Raw genomic sequence first — 23,778 nt, forward strand, 5'->3', positions numbered from 1 at the left:
CAGACATACGACAAATTTAAAATTATAAATATATGAAGGAAATTAAAAAAAAAAATATTTTAAAAAATTGCACTGATAGTTTTTTAAATTTTCTACACGTGCATTTTTTAAAAATTTTATTCTATTAATTATTTTTTCAATTATTAATAATTTTAAATTTGTCTGACGTCTGCTACATTCACACAAAAAAATTTTATAAATTACACCGGCACACAAAAAAAAAAAAGTTGCCTGTACTTTTGACGGGACCGGTATATCTTTATGTATTTCGACCCGCTGAATCCGAATCTGAGGTCTATTTGACCCGTACACCGTCAAATTTTCGAGAAAACTTTGAAAAACCGAAAAAAATGACGAAAATCGGCAGTTTAAGTGATTAAAAAATTTTTTTTGACCTAAAACAAGCATGATTTTTATGTATTCCGACCCGCTAAATACTTATCTCAAGTTTATTAGGACCATAAGCCGTTAAAAGTTTAAGTAAATTCCAAAAAACCCTGAAAAATTACAAAAAATTCTAGATATTGTGTTGAAAAAAATTTTATAAAATTAGATCAATCATGAATCTCATGTATTTTGATCCGCCGAATTTAAATCTCGAACTTCTATGGCCCAGACATCTCTACAAATCTAAATAAATGGTAAAAAAACTACTGAAAATTAAAAAAAATCAAGTCTGTTACAATAAAAATCAATTTTTAAATAAAAATAAAAAATTTTTAACATGTTATCCGATCTGTGGAATATAAAATTAAAATTCCACCAAGACACTAGTGTAATGAAAATAATATCAACATAAGTAGAATTAACTAAAATTTTTTGAGGTTTTAGATCAAAATAAAAGTTAAAAATACTTAAAGCTACAAAAAAAATTTTCCCATGTTAGTTAAATGGTAAAATCGAATTTTTCAATGAGCTAGGTCTGTAATCGACATAGAATTTTTTTTCTTGCGAGAAAATTTTTCTTTTGTGTTGAACTATGGTTTTTTCCACATGCACTTTTTTTTTTTTTTTTTTTTATTTATTAATTTAAACTACAATCTGTTAATTAACATTAAGTAATTTTTATGGTACATATATTACAGGTTTTAGAGGTAAGCTCTATGGCTTGCGAGGTATTTAATTAGTTGAAACGGTTTTTCAGGTCTGACGGTACACATGCACTCGAAAAAAAAAAAATCTGGCTCCAAAATGAAGCACCCTAAAGTATATGTATATTAACTGTAAGAAAGATAGACATTGATATATAATAAAAAAATCCATTACTTTATTTTGCTTAATTAATTACTTAACAAATTTAATTATCAAAAATTTTATTTTAGTTTACGGAATTTTCACTTTAAACTGGATTTTTTTTTAGCACCGTTGGTTTTATTTTTATGAGCTTTAGGATCTAAGATTTGGGGATTCTCTTCCCAAAATTTATCTCCTATTATGTCAGAATTTAAAGTTATTACCGTTGGTTTAAGTTCGCCAGTATCATCAGGTAATAGTTTTTTGATTAGCGTGGAACCTTTGCGGAATATTTCGGGCTCGTTATTATAATTTATGTTGAAGCTATGAAAGAGCAATTCATTCTTGTCACTGCTGACTGTTCCTTTGAGAGCTTCTTGTGCCTAAAAATAATAATAATTTATTAGAAGTTGATAAATTCATACTTGTTACAGTATGGCCGAAAAGTTACATATTTTAAATCAATTGTTACAGATCAGTGGTTCAAATTTAAAATATTAATTTATTTTATGCCGTAAGATGGACGGTGGAGTTGAATTACTACCGGATATAGGAAAATAATCATGGAAATAAATAAAAATATCCATGATTTTCCTCATCTACCCTCGTTCATTCTCCGTAATGGTCAAAGTATGACCGAAAAGTTATATACTGGTCAATTGATACAAATAGCCAAGGAGGGAAAGTGGTCCGAGATACAAAAAAAAGAAAATATTTTCGATATTTTTTTTTTCAGAGTACCTTCGTTATTAAAATTATTAAAATTAGTGACATTATTAGGCATCATTCCAAAAATACTCTGCTAAATTTTCATAAAAAAATATTGAGAAATGAGCCAGTGGTAGAGGGGAGAGACGAGTCGCCTAAAAAAAAAAAAGTCTCCATACCGTAGGCAGGATAACTCATGACTGATTCATCTAAAGTCAAAAAACCAAAAAGATTTCTTTAGTATGTAAATTTATCTTAAATTTCAACGAAGAATTTTTGGGAAAAAACCGAGTTTTTTGATTGCGCTTTTACCAAAAATTAAAAAATGAATATTTTGTTTATTCCTTCGTTCAAATTCAAGATAAACTTATGTACTAAAGAAATCTTTTTGGTCTCAGTCATGAGTTATCCTGCCTACGGCATGGAGACTTTTTTTTTTAGGCAGCTCGTCTCTCCCTCCTACCACTGGCTCATTTCTCAATATTTTTCTATGAAAATTTAGCTGAATATTCTTGAAACGATCCTTAATAATGTCACAAATTTTAATAATGTTAATAACGAAGGTACTCTGAAAAAAAAATCACATCCTCTTTTTTTAGTATCTCAGACTCGTTTCCCCTCTAAAAGTATTTTTTTTTCTTTGACAGACAGAATAATTTGTAGATTTTTTAAAAAATATATTTTCTGGACGAATATTTTTCATTACAACATACCTGCGCGGGAGTCATATTTTTTTTTTGCACTAGATTCCAGAAACACGTATTGTATAAATTGTTAATATGAACATCAGCTTGTCGCCATGACAAATAATCCCGTAAATTTTTGTCTGACGGATAGAGAACGACTCGGGCATCAAAAGACGGCGGATATTTCAAAGGGTTTAAACAAAATTTTGACCAATGGAACGTGTACGCCGACGAGAAAAGAGTACTTACGTACGTCGCTAATTTTAATTCTGTAAAAAAAAAAATAAATAAAAATTAATTTAAAAATTTAACTTAACAATAAAATAATTTTTTTACCTCGACGATTGTAAGCTTCGGTTTCTTTTCTAAAAACGAACGAATACTCGTCACTTTGCCCATATGCCAGAACAACATCAGGAAATTCATTCATGACAGCAGCCGCTGACTGATTCATCAGCTCCAGTGCTCGGATGTCATTTGGTTTTGAAAAATTGTGTTCATCGGAAAACTTTGAGAAATTTTTGCCGTCTACTCTTACGACGATCCAGCAATTTGGCAAACAAATATTTTCTCGTTCGAATTCTCTCACATACTCGAATTTACTCTTCGCCATTGTTGGAGATGTCTTTAAACTACGAGATATTTTTGTGTTTACTGAGAAAATTAATTTATTAAGTAAATAACGCATTAAAAAAAATAATTATTTGATTGTCATAAACAGTGAGTTTTTTTTAAGTTCACCACATGGTCGTTCTTATTTACTTTTTTTATTTTTAGGTTAGAAAATTATTCGGAACATATACTGACAGCGTTTTCATTTCGCGGGAAAAAAAATTTTAACTGTCAGATTATGAAAAAATTATGCGCGTAAATGTAGCAGACATACGACAAATTTAAATGATACCGAAGTTAGCAGACGTCTAATAATTTTTGGATTTTCTTTCAGACGGTAAATTTGAAAAAAAAAAAATTTGAAAAAATTGCACCTGTAGTTTTTAAAATTTTCTACATGTGCACATTTTTATTTTTTATTTTTTTGTAATTGATTCGTGGAAAAAAAAATCCAAAAATTTTTAATTGTCTGCTAACCTCAGGATCATGAATTTAAAATTATACATAAATGACGAAAAAAAAAAAATATTTAAAAAAATTGCACAAATACTTTTTTAAATTTTCTACATGTGCATTTTTTTTAAATTTCATTTTATTAATTATTTACTCAATTATTAATAATTTTAAATTTGTCTGATGTCTGCTACATTCACACAAAAAAATTTTATAAATTATCAGTCAAAATAAAAATCTTATTTTTTTTTTAAGCTGTCAAAGAATCACTTTTTCTAAATAAATTTTTCTCTTGCGAAATAAATTTTTAAAAAATCTGTTTCGAGTAGATTTTTTATTTCTATAGAAATTATTAGATTGAATATTTAAACTTACAGACTAAAATCAACCAAAATTTTTATTTAAAAATAAAATAACTAAATAAATTTACAGGTGCGTTTAAACGTCCATGCATTTCTTCAACAATTTCATTTCGGAGTATTTTACAGTCATTTTATAAAAATTGTGTTGTGAAAATTACACTAAGTATCGTATTAAATCTAGCCGGTGTGAATTAGAAATTTTTCCTCCGTCATATGTGTAATTTATGATAATTTTGCGTTTAAGGCAAATAATTATAAAAAAATTAAAAGGTTCAAAACACGAGTTGATATCTAAATAAAATTGCTTAAACCTAGAGAAAAATTTTCTGGGAGAAAACACACGTATGGAGGAGAGAAAAGTTATTGGTACCAGGCAGCAGTAGCGGAAGTAATTCGATGCTCGCCACGAGATGGCGCCCAGTCGCTGTGTAGCGTCCGTGGCAAGATATATATCTCAGAACTGTTAAATTCCAAAGTCAAATACAATTTCATCATCAGTATTAAATTGTCATTTGACAAAGTGAAAATATAATTTATCTTTATCTTTTTAGAGCTTGTGCCTAAAAATAATAATTATTACTTAGATGTTGATAAATTAATCAATTAAAATTCATCATTTAGGTAATGCTGAGCAACCATTCTTCGTAATGGTTCAAGTCTGACCTCAAAGTCACATATTGAACTCAATTATTAATCATAAGATTATCTTGAGACTAATAATCTCCTCGATGACCATCAATCAGGTTTCAGAAAATTTCACAGCACTCAAGCGGCCTTAGTGTTATTTACTCAATTATTCATAATTTTTAATTTGTCTAACGTCTGCTCCATTCACACAAAAAAATTTTATAAATTATCAGAGTCAAAATAAAAATCAGATTTTTTTTTAAGCTGTCAAAGTATCACTTTTTCTAAATAAATTTTTCTTATGCGAAATAAATTTTTAAAAAATCTGTTTCGAGTAGATTTTTTTTTTCTGTACAGAAATTATTCAATTAAAAGTTTAAATTGACAGAGACCAGACTAGAATCAACCAGAATTTTTATTTAAAAATAAAATAACTAAATAAATTTACAGATGCGTTTAAACGTCCATGCATTTCTTCAACAATTCCATTTCGGAGTATTTTACAGTCATTTAATAAAAATTGTGTTGTGAAAAGGGCGACCGCCTTTTTCTTCTCATGCAATAATTTCTTGCGACAAAATTTCTCAGCAATAATTTCTCAAGGCATATTTTCTCACCACAAATATGGTGAAATTATATATAAATTTACAGACTAAATTGAGACCGAAATTGTCTGTTACTGATGATGAAATCTGACAAGCTATTGACAGTGATGATTTTACTTATCTTATATTATTTGATTTCTCAAAAACTTTTGATTATGTCAAACCGGAAGTATTATACACTCTCATGTACGAAATGGGTTTCTCGATCGAAGTAACTTGCTGCGGTTTCAATCTTACTTCACAAATAGATCACAGTCAGTTCTTGATCCTGATTGAAAATTTTTGAATTTTTTTTCACTAAAACTAAAATTAAAAAAAAAAATATGCGCATGTAGAAAATTTAAAAAGCTACATGTGCAATTTTTCAAAAATTTTTTTTATTTTATAATTTATTGTTTTTTAAAAAATTCAAAAATTATTTGGCGTCTGCTAACTTCAGTATCGTAAATTTAACTTAAAATAAAAATATCTCTGAAACTATGAAACTTATGAACAAAATCATTGATACCTTTTTTTTAGGAAATTTAATTTCCTACAAAAAAGGTCATATTCAATTTTCATGTAGAATGATTATTTTACGAGTTATCATGATTTGAAGTTTAAAAAATTAAATTGTGAGTTTAAAAAGTCGCTGCTGTCACGATAAAAATTCAAAAAGCTGCCGTAAATTAATGCAATAAATTATTTAATGTAAACAAAATATCAGTAATGATTTTCCTCAAAATATTTCATAGATTCAAATCATCAATTTTAGTATTTATCTACAAATTATTAACCTGTCAAATAATTCCCTCGAATCCATAATTTAAAAAATTTGAATTTTCCCGCGGTTTCATGACCACTGGCGCCACAAGTAAATTTTTCTTTTTTCCTTAAAACGTAAAAATAACAATCAATGTAAAATCTTCCTCGTGGCCATATGGATATCGACCCCAACCATTTCATTCTTCACGTGTCCGGTCCTCGGTTCGAATCCTCCGACTTCCAAATTTTTTTCACCGAAAAAAAAAAAATAATAATAATAATCCAGTCTACTGATGACAGTTCTAGTAATTTCTTGATTAATTTAATTAATCACTACAAGTATAATTAATTTCCAAATTTTACTAGACCCCAGAAAGTCACTAGACCACAAAAAATTCATCGCCGGTACCAACAAAAAAAATCCATAATAAAACAGAGCCAGCATTGCATCAGAAGCATCTGGAAGAGTTTTATTCAAGTCCACGTGATGACTGACAGAGGATACAATTTTTGAAAAATAGTTGACTCATAAAACCAAATAATTATTTATTAAAAATAATAAAAAATGTCCGGACAAAATGACGAGTTGAAAAAACTACTGAGTAGTCCAGTAAAATCTTCCGATGACAGTTCAATGGCACCACCACTGACTGTAAGTAAAAGGTTATAATTAAATTATTTATTATTTATTTATTTATTAATAATAATAATTAATATTTTAGACAAATGTACCGAGGCCAAGTACATTGCAAAGTAACCCGCAAGCGTCGATGACACCTTCAACTCCAGCGGGAAACCAGAAAGAAGTATTGGAGCCTGTGCTACAGTAGGTTTTGTTAATTATTTTAATTATTTTTTATTATTATTAATTATTATTATAGATTGTAATGGGTCTAATAATGTCTGTACTGAATGCAGGAATGTCGTATCGACAGTTAATTTAGGAACTGAGTTAAACTTAATGAAAATAAATGCCTGCACTCGTAACTCCGAGTACAATCCGTCGAGATTCACTGGACTGATAATGAGAATACGAAACCCTCGTGCTACTGCGCTGATATTTACCTCTGGTAAACTGGTTTGCACTGGAACCCGGTGCGAAGAAGACTCTTACCTGGCGACCCGTAAATTTGCGAGGATCATACAGAAAATCGGGTTCCAGGTAAAGTTTATGGACTTCAAGATCCAGAATATTGTGGCGACTTGTGATTTAAAGTTTCCAATTAAATTGGAAAGTCTGTGCGAGTCTCATGGCAATTTTACGTCCTACGAACCGGAGTTGTATCCGGGTTTGATTTATAGGCTGATTGCTCCGAGAGTCGTTTTGCTAATTTTTGTCAATGGGAAAATAGTAATGACAGGTAATTATTTTTTTTAAATTAATTGTAATGAGCGACTGGAAATTTTCTTGATTGTCTGCAGGTAAAATTGTATTTTAGTCATAAAAAAGAATCAAATGTTGACATGGATTTTTTTTAGGGGCGGATGTGAAAAGCTGAGAAAATTTCGCGTAAAATGAGTACCCACATCGGTATGTTATTAGCAAGTGATAATTGATCGATTTTAATTGTCAATTAATTATTTGTAATGAGAGAAATTTTTTTTAATAGAAACATAGCGATGTTGGTACTCAAACTAGCGGAAATTTTCTCAGTAATTCAAGGGTACGAATCATTTTTACTTATATTCATTTTGTCGATTGTCTGCAAGTAAAATTGTATTTTAGTCACGAAAAAAAATCAAATGTTGACATGGATTTTTTTTAGGGGCGGATGTGAAAAGCTGAGGAAATTTCGCGTAAAATGAGTACCCACATCGGTATGTTATTATCAAGTGATAATTGATCGGTTTTAATTGTCAATTAATTATTTGTAATGAGAGAAATTTTTTTTAATGCAAACATATCGATGTTGGTACTCAAACTAGCGGAAATTTCCTCAGTAATTCGATGGTACAAATCATTTTTACTTATATTCATTTTGTTGATTGTCTACAAGTAAAATTGTATTTTTGTCTAAAAAAAAAATCAAATGTTGACATGGATTTTTTTTAGGGGCGGAGGTTAAAAGCTGAGGAAATTTCGCGTAAAATGAGTACCCACATTGGTATTTTATTATCAAGTGATAATTGATCGATTTTAATTGTCATTTAATTATTTGTAATGAGAGACATTTTTTTTAATGGAAACATATCGATGTTGGTACTCAAACTAGCGGAAATTTCCTCAGTAATTCAAGGGTACAAATGATTTTTACTTATATTCAAATTCCAAAATAATTCATTGAATTTTCATGAGAAATGGAAATCATTTTTTTGGGAATCATGACAAAAAATAATATATTTAGTGGCTCATTGCTTAGAAATGTCGAGACTCTTGTGAATCGAATAATTAATGAATTAATTTTGAATTATTAATTACAGGAGCGAAAGACCGGAATGATTTGACGACAGCCTTGAGTAATATTTACAACACATTACTAAGCTTTAGGAAAAAATAACAGCGTAAAATGACTCCCATTAACCGGTACAAAGTATTCGCGAAATTATTTATTAGCATTTGCTTTAATTATGTTTATATATTTATAATTAATTTTTTTTTATGTAAAAATTAATTAATTTAATTATCTCTAAGCCTTGTACATAATTTATCATTTAAACTTATAAACGATCAAACCTATAAAATGTACATACGCATTAATTTAAATTTCTAATTGCACTGATCGTAAATGTAAAAAAAACACAAAATTAGATTTCTCTTTAATTGAGATTATTTATTAATTTTAATAAAGGCATGTTAATTTATACGAGTAATTAAATTGCCCAGTTAATTAATTTTCGATTGTAATTTAATTTTCTCAAGTACCAGGTACTGAAATAAAAGTCCGCATTTTTTTAGCATTCAATATATTTTTAATTATATTTAATAATTAAAGAAATAGCACCATTAGTAAATACATTTTACTTCCATTTAATAAATATATTTTTTTTCTGCAGTTATCGCACTGTAAGAAATCGGGAGTGATTACGAATTTTATTTGAATCCGCATTCACTTCTACTCGGAGTTTAATATTTAAATAAACATGATCCTGAAACTGACAGACAATCAAAAATTTTTTAATTTTTTTCAAACAAATTAATTATTAAAAAAAAAAAAAAAAAAAAAAAAAAAAAAATATCTACATTTAAAAAAATTAAAAAATCTAAAAGTGCATTTTTTTCGAATATTTTTTTTTTTCATAATTTATCAGGAGAAAAATAATCCAAAAATCATTAGACGTCGGCTAACTTCAGTATCATAAAAATAAACTCTAGGAGTAAATTTTACTCCAAAGGGATTAAAGAAATACGCAGTTTCCGGTTCATATTTACTCTGTATTCACTCCAAAAATTTTTTACAGTGTGGGTAATAATTAATTATAATATTTAATTATTATTGTTAAAAATATTTGAGTACATACTGATTTTTTGTTAAAATATGTAAATTTTCAACGGTACAAATAAAATATTTGTAACATATATATTTTATTATTTTTTTTTTTTTTTTCATTAAATTAATCATAATTATTAATAATTAATATGTATATTTTTTTCCAACATTTGCGTCCATGCAAATGTTTTTTAATTCATATTTATATATATTTTGATAATTTGATATTAGACCATAGATTATATATTTTTTTTCAAAACGCTGTCAAAAATTGCCCTCAATAATTTTCTGAATAATTTATTCGCAATAAAATTTTTAAATGAATTTCGATTTTTTTTTTTTATGTAAAATTAGACTGAGTTTTTTTTCAATTAAAAAAAAAAAAATTTTTGGAAATTATTAGTCAGAAATTTTTGAATCGTAATTTTTTTTTATTAAAATTAGTACGAAAAAATATTGATCCCTTTTTTGGCGGCTATTGGTAATTTTTCACCCCGGAAGTAGGGATTGCTTTCCTGAAAAAAAAATAAATGATCAATTATTATTTTTTTTGAAAAATTACTATCCAGTAAATGGGCAAATAATTTATGATCCTGAAGTTAACAGACAGTTAGCAATTTTCGGATATTTTTTTCTAACAAGTCAATTACAAAAAAAAATGGCTAAAAATATGCACATGTAGAAAATTTTAAAAATTATAGGTGCAATTTTTTTGAATATTTTTTTTTTATAATTTGTAGCTTTTAAAAAATCTAAAACTTATTAGACGTAGGCTAACTTCAGTATCATAGTAATTTACCCCCATGAAAAAAATTTATAAAAAAAAAAGTTTGGAAAATCCAAAAGTGCACGACTCATAATGCTTATTTGATCGTAAACATTAAAATATTCCGAAAGGGTAATGTCGTAGGCAAAATAAAAAAAATAAAAATAAATAAAATTTGAAAGACAAACGTTATTTATTTATATAAAAATGATAAAAAAAATAATTTTATTTAAAATAAAAAAAAAAAAAATAATAAATTTCAAACGTAAAAAATTCCGAAATTTTTCGCCGTACGATCTGTGAAAAATTTTACTTTTTTTTTCTATTTTTATTTTTCACTTGTTTATTTATTATTTTTATTTATTTATTTATTCGTCTAATCTCAATTTTTTATATTTTTATTTTCGAAATACCCGCGCCAAATGAATCGGTTAAAAGTATGGCGCAGGCACACTGGGTGATAGTATGAGAAAAAAAATACCACGCATGCGCACTTGTTAAGACGAATGTCCACACATATTTTTTAGGCTAAAATTAAAGAAAATTCGATTTAATTTTTTATTAATTACAATTGCATAACACAAAGTTAGATAGCCATTTTCGAAAGCAAATCCTTCTAGGGCAAGACGAGTCATTTAAAAAAAAAATGGAGTTAAATTATGGATTCTTTTTCGAGATATTGTGTTTTCAAGCTACAAAATTTTTTTACTGCTTGACGGGAAAATTTTTTAGTTTATTTTAATGATTTTCTCGTTTCTATTGCACTGAATTTATGTTCGAAAATTGCAGAAATAATCTTTATTAAATTATCTGTAAAATGGTGCATCATTTGAGATGTTTCTGTTTCCTAATAACACGATAATAACAGAAATAGTTGAAGAAAAGGAGGCGAAAAAAAATTTCGATCGTAAAGCACTCCCTAATGCTTCGCATTATGAGTCGTGCAATATATGTTAAATATAAAAAAAATATATTTTTCATATAAAAAAAATATATTTTAAATAGCTAACTTTTGGCCAATTTTCGTATATATTTTATAAATTTTAAATATATTAAAAATATATCTTAGAATATATAAAAAATACATGTATAAAAATATACAAAAAAAATATTTTTTTTATATTTAAAAATATACAAAAATTATATAAAAAATATATTTTTTATAGATTTAAAATATATTACTAATATATTTTTTTAATATTTTTAAATATAAGAAAAATATATTTTTCGCATATTTTTATCCATGTATTTTTTATATATTTTTAATATATTTAAAATATATAAAATATATACGAAAATCGGCCAAAAGTTAGCTATTTAAAATATATTTTTTATACATATTTTATATATATTCATATATTTTTTATGTATTTTTAATATATTTTTTTTATAAATTTTTTTCATGGGTGTAGCGACCAATTAATTTTTTTAATTCAAATTTTATTCAAAAGATTAAAGATAAAAAAATTTTCCGACCATTGGTTGGAAAAATGTCCCATTGAAAAAACAATTTTACCTGAAAATGTTCGACTATTTTTTCAAACTCCGAATTTGCAATCTGTCCACTCATAGCAGCTTGATTGTTATCATTATTATTGTTCAAACAATCTAACATATGTTCGCTGTCGCACATGCAATCTTGGGAGGCTTGAAAATCGCGACTGAACGCTGCTGAGTTTTCGAAATTCTCCAGACAATTATTGGCGCCTAAGACAAATAATTTAATTTACAAATAAAATTATTTTCTTTTTTTTTTTTTTTAACAAATATTTAAAAAAAAAAGTACTTGTGTATCCAATAGGACACGGGTTGGGCGGAGTGCAATAAGCCGGCAGCGTATTTTCCGATTTTTCTTCTTTGGGTCCCTTGGGAGCGGGAGCTTGAATTTTGTGGCTGTCATCAACGACATCCTGAGTCAATCTCTGGTTTGCTACAAGCGTGCTGTGTCTCAGGTACTCGTGGTCGCGGATACTCGGATTAGGATTAAGTGCCTCGATTCCTTCGTAATCAATCGGCATTTCTGCGGGGATTTCCTTCGCTTTATCATAGTCCTCGGAATCGCGAGCTGTGTCTTGATACTCGAGATAAGAGTCCGCTGTTTCTGCCAAATCTTTACTCATGTGATCAATTATATCCCGGAGTAGTAAATCCGAATACAAACGATCCTTTTTTTTTTTAATACAAACATGAAAATAAAAATAATATTTTTTTTCACTGCTATGATTAATTATACAAATTTTTTATTCAAATTTTTATAAAATTATTAAAATTTCAATTTCAAAAAATTTTTTTTCCTCTGAATTTTTAAATTAATTAGACCTTAATTTTTTAATCTCTGAGTAATTAAAAGAAATTATTTATAATTTTTGAAAATTACTTTAGAATTTAATTAAGAAAATTAAAAAAAAAAGAGAATTCTTTAAAAAAAAAAAATTATTATTATTAAACAAACTATACCTTCACTGATGGTATGTACATTGTTCCATGAACAATTGTAATAATTGTCAGTACTCCAATTGTCGATATCATTTTTTAAATTTTCAATCACCTGGAAAATTTCAAATAAATTTACAAAATTTTTTTATCAATTAATTTCTCAATAAAAAAAATTAATAACAGAAATTTTGGTTAAATTTTTTTTTATTAACCGACAATTCAAATTAATACACTAAAAAATTTTCGGAGTAAACGAGAATTAAATCCGGAGTAAATGCGGACCGAATTTATTTAATTCCCTCGGAGTAAAATTCACTCCTGGGAGTTTATTTTTTACAAAACCTCCGATTCGGAGTGAATGCGGAAAAAACTCCAGATCACTCCGAAATGATTTGACTAAAAAAAAATCACGGATTTTTTTTTTACTCCTAAACTCCGAGTGGCGGAACCGAATTCGGAGTGAAATAAAATCCGCATTCGCTCGTAATTTTTTACCGCGTAAATTGTAAATAAAATTACTTACGTGTAATTAAGTACAAATATTTGTTTGTATTGATAACAAAAAAATTTAGAAGCAACAAAATGACTTGTGTTGTTAAACTAGTCGTTCGTTGGATGAAGAACGCACGAGCAAGTAGATCGCGCCTTCCCTGGTGTTATTTTGTATTAAAGTATTGATCATCCTAACAAACGGATGTTCGTAACGCGCTTTTCTCACGTGAATTTACCACCCACGTTATCCCTCGACTTTGCATCGCTCGGCTAAAGTCAACGCGCATACGACCCGACCCACATATCTATTGTATAGATAATATAAATGTATATATGTATATGTATATTGACTGACATGTTCATCATCTTAATCACAAACTTTCATTGACAACTCAAATCTAATTTATTAAATAAATTAACTCATTTACTATAATTGTCTGCGGGTATCTGATAAAAGTAAAAGACAAATTTAATTTATGCCTGAGAAATAAAATTGAATTATTTGTCATAAACAATAAATTTGTAGGATTGAGTGATCGAGTAACAAACAGTCTAACAAAGCCAGAGGGATGATAAAATGTATTGCGTTCCCAGTGGTCGGTGGGGTCGAAAGATCAAAGGACCCCTTTCAGAATCGTTACGTCGACCAAAAAGCAGGTCGCTTATTGTGCTTTTGTCACCTTCATTAAATTACGTTTATGTAATTTTACTTTTTATTTTTCGTTCTTATTATTTTATACACTGTAAAAAATTCCCGGAGTGAATGCGGATTAAATCCGGAGTGAATGCGGAGTGAATGAATTTTTATTATTCACTCCGCAGGGGAGTTTTCGCGGAGTAGATAATTTTTTATTAATTTAATCCCTCCGGAGTGAAATTCACTCCGGAGCGGAGTTTTAAAAATATTATTAATAAAATATAACTCCACATAATAAAATCGAAGTAAAAATTTGCGTATTACATTATTGATCACCTGATATGCACACACATACACACATACATATTTAGGCACACTCGCACACATTTGCACACACGAACACATTTTCACACATGCACACATTTGCACACAAACACCTGCACACACCCAAACACACACTCACACACACACACACACACACACACACGCACACATTGTTTAACAGTTTAATATAAATTTATTTAAGTATTAAAACTCCGGACCGGAGTGAAATAAAATCCGCGTCACTCCGCAATCACTCCGCTAAAAAAAACTCCCAATTTACTCCGCATGCGGAGTAATTTTTTTAAAACTCCGGAACTCCGAGTGGCGGAGTGAATCCGGAGTGAATTCGGATTTTATTTCACTCCCAATTCACTCCGGATTTTTTAAAGTTTATGTTATCAGTTTTACATAAAAAAATTTTGAGTTAATTTGGAGTGATTACGAATTTTATTTAAATTCAAATTCACTCCGTGACCTGAAGTTCCGGAGTAAAAAAAAATCGCATACGGAGTTTTTTCCGCATTGACTCCGATTCGGAGTTTTCATGTAAAAATAAATTCCTAGTAAATTTCGAACTGGAATTTCGATGTGAAAATAAATTCCCTGGAGTGAATTTTACTCCAAGGGAGTAAATAAGTAAACAGTCATCGGTTCGCATTCACTCCGGATTTACTCTACTAATTTTTTACAGAATATGTAGATATATATATATATATATATTTTTTTTTTATTTATTAATTTATTTTTAGCCCGGGCTTAAAAATTAAATTCACTCGTCCTTAATTAGCACACTCGCATCGCTCATATTATTATTTAATTTATGATATCACTTATTATTTGAAGGAGTACAAATTTTCTGTACTTAATAATTCTTCTGCTATCTTGGACGGGCTTATTTACTATAAGAAGCCGAGGGTAAAATAAATTTTTTTGTGTTATGGTTTAATTTGTTCCAATATTTCAACTCAGTAAATTTATCTCAGTAAATTTTTAGATTTTTTGTCTCAATACAGAAATTTTTCCATTAGAAATTTTGATAAAAAAAAATTACAATATTTTATATTAAATCAAAATATTTTCTGACGTAATAAAAATAAATATTCCGTCATATTTGCACCCCATAGTATAAAGAAGTTGTAGACATACCAATTTTTAAAACTACAATTTGCTCTACTTCTACTACTAAGTAATTAATTTTTCCCACCAAAATAAACTTTAATAAAAATATCATGATGACTTTTGAATAAAATATCTCAAAATCTCCCCTCGCACTTGTAAAACTTTTAAGTTTAATCTATTAATTAAATAGCTGTAATAAAGTTTAAAAATTACATCCACTGAATATAAAATTCTAATTTTCACTTTCGTTCCCCATAAAATCTCAACATAAAAAAAAAATAAAATAAATAATTTAGAGAATTTGGTGACAAAAAATACAACTCATTGTTAATTGTGTTTTAAAATCAAGCCGAGTTATGTGATACGTGCCAAAGATTCCTCGCACGCGAGTCAATGATTCCAATGTACATCGTGTCCTATCGATGCTAAATATTTACGGAATTTTATTTTATCAATCCTTTTTTACTGAACATGACTATAAAGTCCATCCTAAATTTTATTCATCTTTTTTTCAAGTGAATAGAAAGTAAAAAAAAATTTTCAAGAACCAGCTCACGTTTGAAATTTATTTTTAAAATTTTTATTTTGTCAACTGGTTATCTCGGTACGGAAAAACATCTGCCTTGAAATAGATCTCTATATATATGAAATAAATATATATGAAGATGGTATACTTATTTGAGAAAACGGTTGTTACGGTCCTCTGTCGTCTCGGCGTCGCGAGTATTGATCCCCCGCGAACGCGCCAACAGGAGCGAGTTTGCTCTGGCCACTATCTGAATGGGCCACCCCCGCCGATTTCATCTCCCTTTTCTCTACTCTTCATCACTCCTCTCATCATCCACTCGAATTTAGTAAACGAGACGACCGACTGATGCCTCTTTTTTTAAACTATTAAACCTTGTTCTACTTTTTTTACCTTATCTCTAAAACTCATCTTATCTAAATATATCTCCCCAGTATTCAAATTTTTTTTTAATTAAAAAAAATTCCTTCAAATTATCAATTAATTTCTTATCAACAATTAATCAATTTCAAAATTCGCTCATTTCTATTGCACAGAAAAAAAGGATTTTTTGGCGGAAAAAATTTTTACTAAGAAAATTTCACTTGACTCTAAGAAATTTTCACTATAAATTAAAAACAAAAATTTTCTTGGAAGAAAAAATTTTTGGCTGCAAATTCATAGGGCAAAATATTTATTGGGCCAAGAAATCTTTTTTTCTATGATCCTGAAGTTAGCAGACAATTAAAAATTTTCGGATTTTATTCTGAACAATTAAATTTGAAGAAAAAAAAAAACTGAAAAAATGCACATGTAGAAAATTAAAAAGACTATAAGTGAAATTTTTTTTAATATTTTTTTTTTTATAATTTATCGTCTTTTAAAAAATCAAAAAATTATTAGACGTCAGCTGACTTCAGTATCATTTTTTTCTGTGTAAAATTAAAGAAATGTTCCCAAGTAGCACTGGGCTTTGTGACATCTATAAGATAGCAGTGTTTTGATCTATCGATAAGGCACCAATATGTTGACAAAATAAACAGAAATTTATGTCCTCGAAAAAATATCTGTTTAAAGAAATTGACTCAAGTGACGACAAAAAGTAAATTACAAATAAGTCGTCATCTAAACGATTTTTTAATCGAAATGACTTTTATGGGATGGAAAAAAAAAGAAATTTTCTATGACTCCTAAAACCAACACCTGTATGTCTTATTTATACATATTTATACCAAAAAAAATTTTGAAAAATTTCGTCTCGACCTTTTTCTTATGATTCCGCAAAAACCGTGGCTCAAAAAATTATTTTGCCAGAAGATCTTTAAACTAGACTTCAAGCTTCAATTTGCTTTTTTTTTTTTGGTACGATAATTTTTCACGAAAATACAGCCTTCCAAAAATCACTAAAAAATTTATAAAATTTTCTTGTTCCTTTAATTTTTTGGATGTGTCTAAGAAACGGCTTCGAAACAACCAAAAATTTGTCTTGTCCTTTTAAAAGACGTCTTTATGACGTTAAAAGTTGTCTCTGTTCTACTCGGTTTTTTTTTTAAATTTAAATTTAAAGTAAACGTCTAATTGATGTGGAATTGTTTTATATAAAAAAAAATTAATTATTCGCAACAAACTTCAGTCGAATTTATATAATAAAAAATTAATTAAAATGTTTATTAATTCATTATCGACATGATTATTTATACAGACGATTTAAAGTCCACCAAAATAGATCTGATGGTGGGCTGCGAGTGGTTAATATGAATGGAAACCAATCCTGTATATCTAATACTAAAGTAAACAGAATTTCGGTAAATATTTGTCTGTTTTTTTTTTTTTTAATTTAACCTCTTATTTAATTTTTTCATTTCTTCCTCCTATTATTTTTTTTTTCATAAAAAAAATTTTTTAAATTTTAGAATACTGATATAAATTTAAATAATGGATTCACTTGTGATAAATACGATCCATATGTGGACGTACTTCGTACTCTATTTGTCCCGAGTGTCGACAAGCGAATTTGTGAATTACTCGAATTATTTGTTTGCGATAAAAAAGATACACCGACATATTGGGAAAGGTGTCTAAATATTGTCGGGACGATAAAATATGAAGTGGGGGTCGTCCAAAATTGTCTTAAACAAGTTTTCTACTATTTTGTAAACAACGGGCTGGTAAATTGTGTCATCAACACTCTGGTGTTGAGCAATCGGCTGAACAAAGTCTGCCGCGATCTGGACACTTTGGGCGAAAAAAATATTCTGCGATACGCGAACGCAGTGAGTTACGTTACCGAAAAAAATTACTGGCGTTTATCAAAAAATTCTGCTTCTATCGCATCGAGAGTTGAAGTCGAAGTCGGCTCCACTTTAGCGGCCTCCCCTAATTCCAGTTCTACGCCTCGGGATTCTGATGCCAAATATCCAAAACGCAGCAGTAAAAGGAGAAGTTCGAATTTTGAAAAAAGTTCTGACAGAAGTTCTTGCTCCTGTTCTTGTTCCAATGGCGAGTTGCAGGAAAATTGCGAAGAATCAGATCCGAGTAATGACGGAAAAAATTTGATGGTTTTAATCGGGGACCCGCGAAATTCAAAATATTCAAAAAAACGAAAGTCATCTGTTCCTTGTAAATGTGAAAATTTGATTAGACATTTTGTCAAAAATGATATGAGTGAGTCGCCATTGAGTGTCAAGGCTAAAAATAAATTAGAAAGGGCATTAAAGAGCACGTGCTTTTCTTTGAACGAAATATTAGAGCCTATGGATGCTAAGAATTTAAATAAATGCCGATTGTTGTGTAAATTACAAGAAAATTATGTTAAGATTCAATTAAAAAAACAAGATACTGATGGTAATAAAACTTGTTTGTACACCGAAAGAATTGATTTTTCCAAAAACGATTCTGGGTCTGTTGCAAATCTAGACAATATTCCTGAAGAAAAACCAATTGAAAATAACTGCCAATTAATTGATGATAATTTCGATGTCAATGAAAGTGATTTGAAAGGTTCAAAAATTGTAACCTCGACGAAAATTTATGATACGAGTGTTCGTAAGAGTAGAAATGAATGTATAAGTATCAAAAACTGTGGAAATGTACACGGTGATTTATGTAAATGTAGAGGACAATGTTTTTGTGATCTTGATTCCTTTGATGGCGATAATTTTATCACTGCGAGAACCAGCGTTAAATCTTTGGATGAATCTTCAGTCATGTGTGATTCTGAACATTCTTGCTCCTGTTCCCTGGGCACGAGTGTTTCAATTGACAGCGTAATTGAAAACAAAAATTTTTCGGCGGGAAATAAAAAAAATTGTTGTTCAAGTGGTAAAGAAAATTGTGAGGAAAATAAAGAAATGTCCAAGGATTCTAATATTGATATTTATATAAATATAAGTGAAAATGATGGAAATGTAATTTCGAAAAATTCAGATGATTGCAAAGTTATGAAGTCAATTTCGGTGCAGACTATTGGGGAAAATTTTGAAAAATGTTGCGATGGAATAGGAGACAAAGAAAAGGTCAGTGATAAAAAGTCAGAGGAATGTGAAGAAAAATTATTTCCGGTTGATTCGGTTGTCTTTGAAGTTTTGAAAACTATCGAGGAAAATTGCGATTGCAATGAAAAAGAGGATTTAGAAGGCGCGAGTGATGACGAAACTGGCGGAGTTATGGAATGCGCGGAAAAACCCGAAGGTAAGACAGGGGAAAATATTTCTGAGTGTGAGGAGAAAAGTTCTAAAGAAAATTTGGAGAAAAATGAATCGAGGAAACAAATTTCTGAGGGTCATGTTAAAAAAATAGTGGACAAAATAGAAGGAAATAATTGGGACTGTAATTGCTCGAGTTGTTCGTTGGAAGAAAATGATGAGAAAAGTGAATTAGATTGCATCTGTTCTACATGTTCGGTGGATGAAAAATTAAATGGAAAACCGGGTGAGAAAAATGGACAAGTTTCCGAGAAACATGAAATGGGTTGTAATTGTTCATTATGTTCTTTGGAAGAAACGAAATTGGAAAATGAAAATATTAAGAAAGAACCGTCAGTTTTATTTGAAATAAAGTCGGAAAAAGAGTCGAAGGAAAAAGGGGAAATTGCTAAAGAGATTGAAGGGAATTTGAAAAATAAATTTGAAGTAGAGTGTTCGTGTTCGTCAGAGTCTTTTCAAGTGGAAAAAATGCGCGAGGAATTTGTGGAAAATAATAAAAAAAATTCCGAGAAAAGTATAAAGGAAATAGTTGCAGATAAAATTGAGAAACCGGTTAAATTGACGCAGGTTGACAAGAAAGAAGTAACAATTGATGATAATAGAGAAATGAACGTTGAGGTTTGTGCCTGTAGTGTCAATTCTGCTGATGTTTTTACTTCCGCACACTCTGCTTTGACACGAGAACCGGAGGCTTTTGAAACTGGAGCCAAAGTGGGAGATTGCGGTGTCGATTGTGATACGAATCTGTGTTCGATTGGAGAAAATTTAAATTCTGACTCGATAAAAATTGAAGAAAATCCAAAGACTGAATGCTCAGAGTCCAAACCTAAAAAAACTGCTTCAAATTCTGGGAAAATAAAACAAAATTTGAAAATCAAAGAAGAGTCAGACGAAAATCCGACTGCGGAAAAAATCGTAGTAAAGACTAAGAGGAAAAGATCTGACAGTTCAGTAAAAGTAAAATCACTAGAAATTGAAACCCCTAGAACTCGTCGGTCAAATAAAAATTCAGCTCCAGAGTCTCGGAGATCTGTCAGGTCGGTAAATATTTCAAAAACCTCCAGAGCGTCTTTTTCGCCAGCAGAAGCCGATTGCGGAAGCTCTAGTTACTACAGAAGCAATTTTTCTCTCCACAATTTCTACTTCAACTGCGACTGCAACGAAACCCGTAATTTTTCCAAAAAAGTCTCAGCCCCGAAAAATCACCCGCGGGCCAATCACTCGCAAAAAAATTACCAGTCAATACATTTCGACAAATTGCAACGTCATGAGTCCCGTCAGCGGACAAACGTTCGCGCAATTATTTCAGCCGTGTGTCGTAATTTCCGGCACGTATTTTCACGCGAAACTCTGCAGAAATTAAAACACATTTTCCACGTGAAAATATACAGGCTTCTAAAAGAACGCGATAAATCAACAAGTACCGCTGACTTACCATATTATAGTCGTCATCATAATCATCGCCCTCATCATCATCATCATAATAAAAATAATAGTAAAAAAATTCTAACTAATGAATTTTCATCCGATTACGAAAATTTATGCCCAGTCCATAAAAAAGCCCAAATTTTATACGACCGTAAAAAGGCATCGAGAAATAATTCATCAAATTTTCAAAAAAAATCAGCGATAGAAAATTCATGCCCGTACTTGGACTCAAATTCGTCTTCGAAGCATCACAAAGAATTAATAAATCACAGCAAATTACGCTGTCACTGCAACGATCTAGTGAAGAAAAGTTCCCAGTTCGAGTGCGACAACAAATACGATGTATTGAAAAAAATAAATTACCATTATTATTTAAAAAAACGTCTGTCTGAGAGCTCGCTGTCTACTTACTCACAAGTGTCGCCATTAAATTACCCAAATAGCAACAAAAAAAAAGTCTCCATGTCGATGCCAATGGATCCGGAAAATTCATCACAGGAGTCACAGTGTCAGTGCTACAAAAAAATGATCGCCGCCAAACACTTGGCCGAGTATTTGCAGTCGCGATCGCGGTACAGAAGGAAATCAAATTATGAAAATGATCGCGGTCATCATAATTGCTGCGGATCATTGGACGACATCAAGTTGTTACATAGATATGTTAATTTAAATAATTGAAGGGACTTTATATATACATATATATTTTTTAATTTTATATTTTAATTTTTTTTAGCAGTAATTTATATTTATTTTATATGAATTTTTTATTGTGTAAATAAAAGACGATGACAATAACAATAAAATATAAAATGTAGATGAAAAAGTAAAAAAAAAAGTCGAAGGACATTATTTACAAAAGCGAGTGGGGAATCGATCTGATGCTCAGTCTTTTGTCATTCGCACAGCCCATTACGGTGAACCCCACGACAATATATAGCTGAGTACTTTACCTTTATAGATGTTTAACACCCACACATGTATATGTATGTATATGAGACGATATACATATATTTTCATGGATACATTAAAGTATATAAGTATGTGTGCATGTGTGGGTGTAAATGTAACCGTTAAAAATCGTGTCGTGATATCAACTCAATTAGGACACGATATGAGGTCTCATTTTATTGACGATAAATATATTATCATATTTATCAAACATGTAATTATTTTTGTTTATTTATTTTTTGAATTCTTCAAAAAAAATGATCCTGAAGTTAGCAGACATTTAAAAATTTTTTAATTTTCGTATTTCAACAAAAAAATAAATACAAAAATATGCACATGTAGAAAATTTAAAAAACTACAGGTGCAATTTTTTTAAATATTTTTTTTTTGTCTTCTATCGCCTAAAAAAAAATCCAAAAATTATTAAACGTCTGCTAACTTCAGTATCATTCAAAAAAAGGATTTTTTTAATGATCCTGAAGGTAGCAGACATTTAAAAATTTTTGAATTTTTTTTTCTCAACAAATTAATTGCAAAAAAATAAAATAAAAATATGCACATGTAGAAAATTTAAAAAACTACAGGTGCAATTTTTTTAAATATTTTTTTTTTGTCTTCTATCGTCTAAAAAAAAAATCCAAAAATTATTAAACGTCTGCTAACTTCAGTATCATTCAAAAAAGGATTTTTTGAATGATCCTGAAGGTAGCAGACATTTAAAAATTTTTGAATTTTTTTTTCTCAGCAAATCAATTGCAAAAAAAAAAAATAAAAATCTGCACATGTAGAAAATTTTAAAAACTACAGGTGCAATTTTTTCAAATATTTTTTTTTTTATAATTTATTGTTTAAAAAAAATCTAAAAATTATTAGACGTCTGCTAACTTCAGGATCATATTTTTTGACGCAAGAAAAATTTTTGATTATGAAAAAAAAAATTTTCGTAAGAATGGAAAAATTTTTTCTTACGAGAAAATTTTTGTTTTTAATTCATAGTCAAAAAATGTATTAGGGTAAGTAAAAATTTTTTGCGCAAAAAAAAACTTTTTTTCTGCCCGTATGGAAAAAGTAGGGGAGAGTGGGCCAAAATGGGCTGATATTTATATTACATATAAGCCCTCATTTCTTAAGGGGCCCATTTTGCCCCGCTCTCTATTATATATCCGTATATATTCGAGCAAATCTGAATATATGCCACATATATGAGTCATATATTTAATTTTGCCCGTATATATCCCGGATATACTTTTTTCGTACGGGTGAGTTGGGTTTTTTTTTTTTGCTTGAGGAAAAAATGAATCTTGGGATGATTGGACTACTAAGAGGTCATTGGTTGTATTTTTGAACAATTTAAAAATTTGACAATGAGGCAAGTAGAGTTTAAATAATTAAAGTGAGGTCATATTGAAGTGAAGTCAAATATTGGACCAAATAGTTTTGGGCTTAATGAAATTCTCAGGGAAGATTTGTAAAGTTTATGGGGAGATAGTGAGTAAGTAGGTCTAAAAACTGGTAGACATAAAAATGCCCGGGGGATTTAAGTAGTGAAATAAATCATGAAAACTTTAGTTACAGTCGAAGCATGTATTTAACATTAATAATAGACTTTGTAATAGCGATAAGTCTAGTCGGTATTAAAATAAAAGTAACTGTCATGTGCAAAAAAATTTGATTAGTTTCTAGTTTCAATGCCGGGTTAAAAAAAACTTTTTTTTTTAATTGTTATCTAGGTTTTATATTTAAATAACTGAGGTCCCTGGGGACAAATCAGTGACCAGCCTTGAGATCCTGTTCAGATTTTCAAAAAAATGTATAGAAAATTCAGACTCGCTCTTGCGGCCAAAATGAAAATTTTTTTGTCGAATTCTTATATATATTCTATCTAAAAAATATATCTGTTGACCCTGAAGATTAAAGTCAGCGATTCCAGCCTTCAGATCCTATCCGAGTCGACTTCCAAG

General features: G+C 29.2%; 4 protein-coding genes across 4 annotated transcripts; 2 read left to right on the top strand and 2 right to left on the bottom strand.

Annotated features, from left to right (window-relative positions):
- Nucleotides 1-1,127: 1,127 nt before the first annotated feature.
- Nucleotides 1,128-3,442, bottom strand: LOC130665104 (probable tRNA(His) guanylyltransferase). The gene is made up of 3 exons (XM_057465384.1): nt 2,964-3,442; nt 2,655-2,896; nt 1,128-1,616 (listed from the first exon to the last, which is right to left on the bottom strand). Exons 1-3 carry the CDS (start codon nt 3,313-3,315, stop codon nt 1,335-1,337), a joined length of 876 nt encoding a protein of 291 aa, XP_057321367.1. The 5' UTR covers nt 3,316-3,442; the 3' UTR covers nt 1,128-1,334.
- Nucleotides 3,443-6,207: 2,765 nt separating this feature from the next.
- Nucleotides 6,208-9,204, top strand: LOC130671286 (uncharacterized). Its single transcript, XM_057475080.1, has 4 exons — nt 6,208-6,682; nt 6,753-6,856; nt 6,949-7,391; nt 8,452-9,204. Exons 1-4 carry the CDS (start codon nt 6,596-6,598, stop codon nt 8,526-8,528), a joined length of 711 nt encoding a protein of 236 aa, XP_057331063.1. The 5' UTR covers nt 6,208-6,595; the 3' UTR covers nt 8,529-9,204.
- Nucleotides 9,205-9,833: 629 nt separating this feature from the next.
- LOC130671278 (neuroendocrine protein 7B2) lies at nt 9,834-13,339 on the bottom strand. The gene is made up of 5 exons (XM_057475069.1): nt 13,184-13,339; nt 12,682-12,772; nt 12,011-12,389; nt 11,741-11,931; nt 9,834-9,973 (listed from the first exon to the last, which is right to left on the bottom strand). The coding sequence occupies exons 2-5, from the start codon at nt 12,751-12,753 to the stop codon at nt 9,899-9,901; spliced, it is 717 nt and encodes a 238-aa protein (XP_057331052.1). The 5' UTR covers nt 12,754-12,772; nt 13,184-13,339; the 3' UTR covers nt 9,834-9,898.
- Nucleotides 13,340-17,408: 4,069 nt separating this feature from the next.
- LOC130666183 (uncharacterized) lies at nt 17,409-21,681 on the top strand. The gene is made up of 2 exons (XM_057467011.1): nt 17,409-17,542; nt 17,651-21,681. The coding sequence occupies exons 1-2, from the start codon at nt 17,492-17,494 to the stop codon at nt 21,545-21,547; spliced, it is 3,948 nt and encodes a 1,315-aa protein (XP_057322994.1). The 5' UTR covers nt 17,409-17,491; the 3' UTR covers nt 21,548-21,681.
- The last annotated feature ends 2,097 nt before the right edge of the window (nt 21,682-23,778 follow it).

This window comes from Microplitis mediator, chromosome 1 (assembly GCF_029852145.1).
Source record: "Microplitis mediator isolate UGA2020A chromosome 1, iyMicMedi2.1, whole genome shotgun sequence".
Classification (NCBI taxonomy): domain Eukaryota; kingdom Metazoa; phylum Arthropoda; class Insecta; order Hymenoptera; family Braconidae; genus Microplitis; species Microplitis mediator.

What these genes read in the sequence shown, in the direction of transcription:
- LOC130665104 (XM_057465384.1), bottom strand. Translation starts at nt 3,315, where the DNA reads ATGCGTTATTTACTTAATAAATTAATTTTCTCAGTAAACACAAAAATA. An exon ending in CGAAGCTTACAATCGTCGAG is followed by an intron (nt 2,897 to 2,963) that starts GTAAAAAAATTA and finishes TTTTTTTTACAG; the next exon opens with AATTAAAATTAGCGACGTAC. An exon ending in AAAATATGACTCCCGCGCAG is followed by an intron (nt 1,617 to 2,654) that starts GTATGTTGTAAT and finishes TATTATTTTTAG; the next exon opens with GCACAAGAAGCTCTCAAAGG.
- LOC130671286 (XM_057475080.1), top strand. Translation starts at nt 6,596, where the DNA reads ATGTCCGGACAAAATGACGAGTTGAAAAAACTACTGAGTAGTCCAGTA. An exon ending in GTATTGGAGCCTGTGCTACA is followed by an intron (nt 6,857 to 6,948) that starts GTAGGTTTTGTT and finishes TACTGAATGCAG; the next exon opens with GAATGTCGTATCGACAGTTA. An exon ending in TGGGAAAATAGTAATGACAG is followed by an intron (nt 7,392 to 8,451) that starts GTAATTATTTTT and finishes TATTAATTACAG; the next exon opens with GAGCGAAAGACCGGAATGAT.
- LOC130671278 (XM_057475069.1), bottom strand. Translation starts at nt 12,753, where the DNA reads ATGATATCGACAATTGGAGTACTGACAATTATTACAATTGTTCATGGA. An exon ending in GTGTCCTATTGGATACACAA is followed by an intron (nt 11,932 to 12,010) that starts GTACTTTTTTTT and finishes TATTTGTCTTAG; the next exon opens with GCGCCAATAATTGTCTGGAG. An exon ending in AAATAGTCGAACATTTTCAG is followed by an intron (nt 9,974 to 11,740) that starts GTAAAATTGTTT and finishes TTTTTTTTTCAG; the next exon opens with GAAAGCAATCCCTACTTCCG.
- LOC130666183 (XM_057467011.1), top strand. Translation starts at nt 17,492, where the DNA reads ATGAATGGAAACCAATCCTGTATATCTAATACTAAAGTAAACAGAATT. An exon ending in CTAAAGTAAACAGAATTTCG is followed by an intron (nt 17,543 to 17,650) that starts GTAAATATTTGT and finishes TTTAAATTTTAG; the next exon opens with AATACTGATATAAATTTAAA.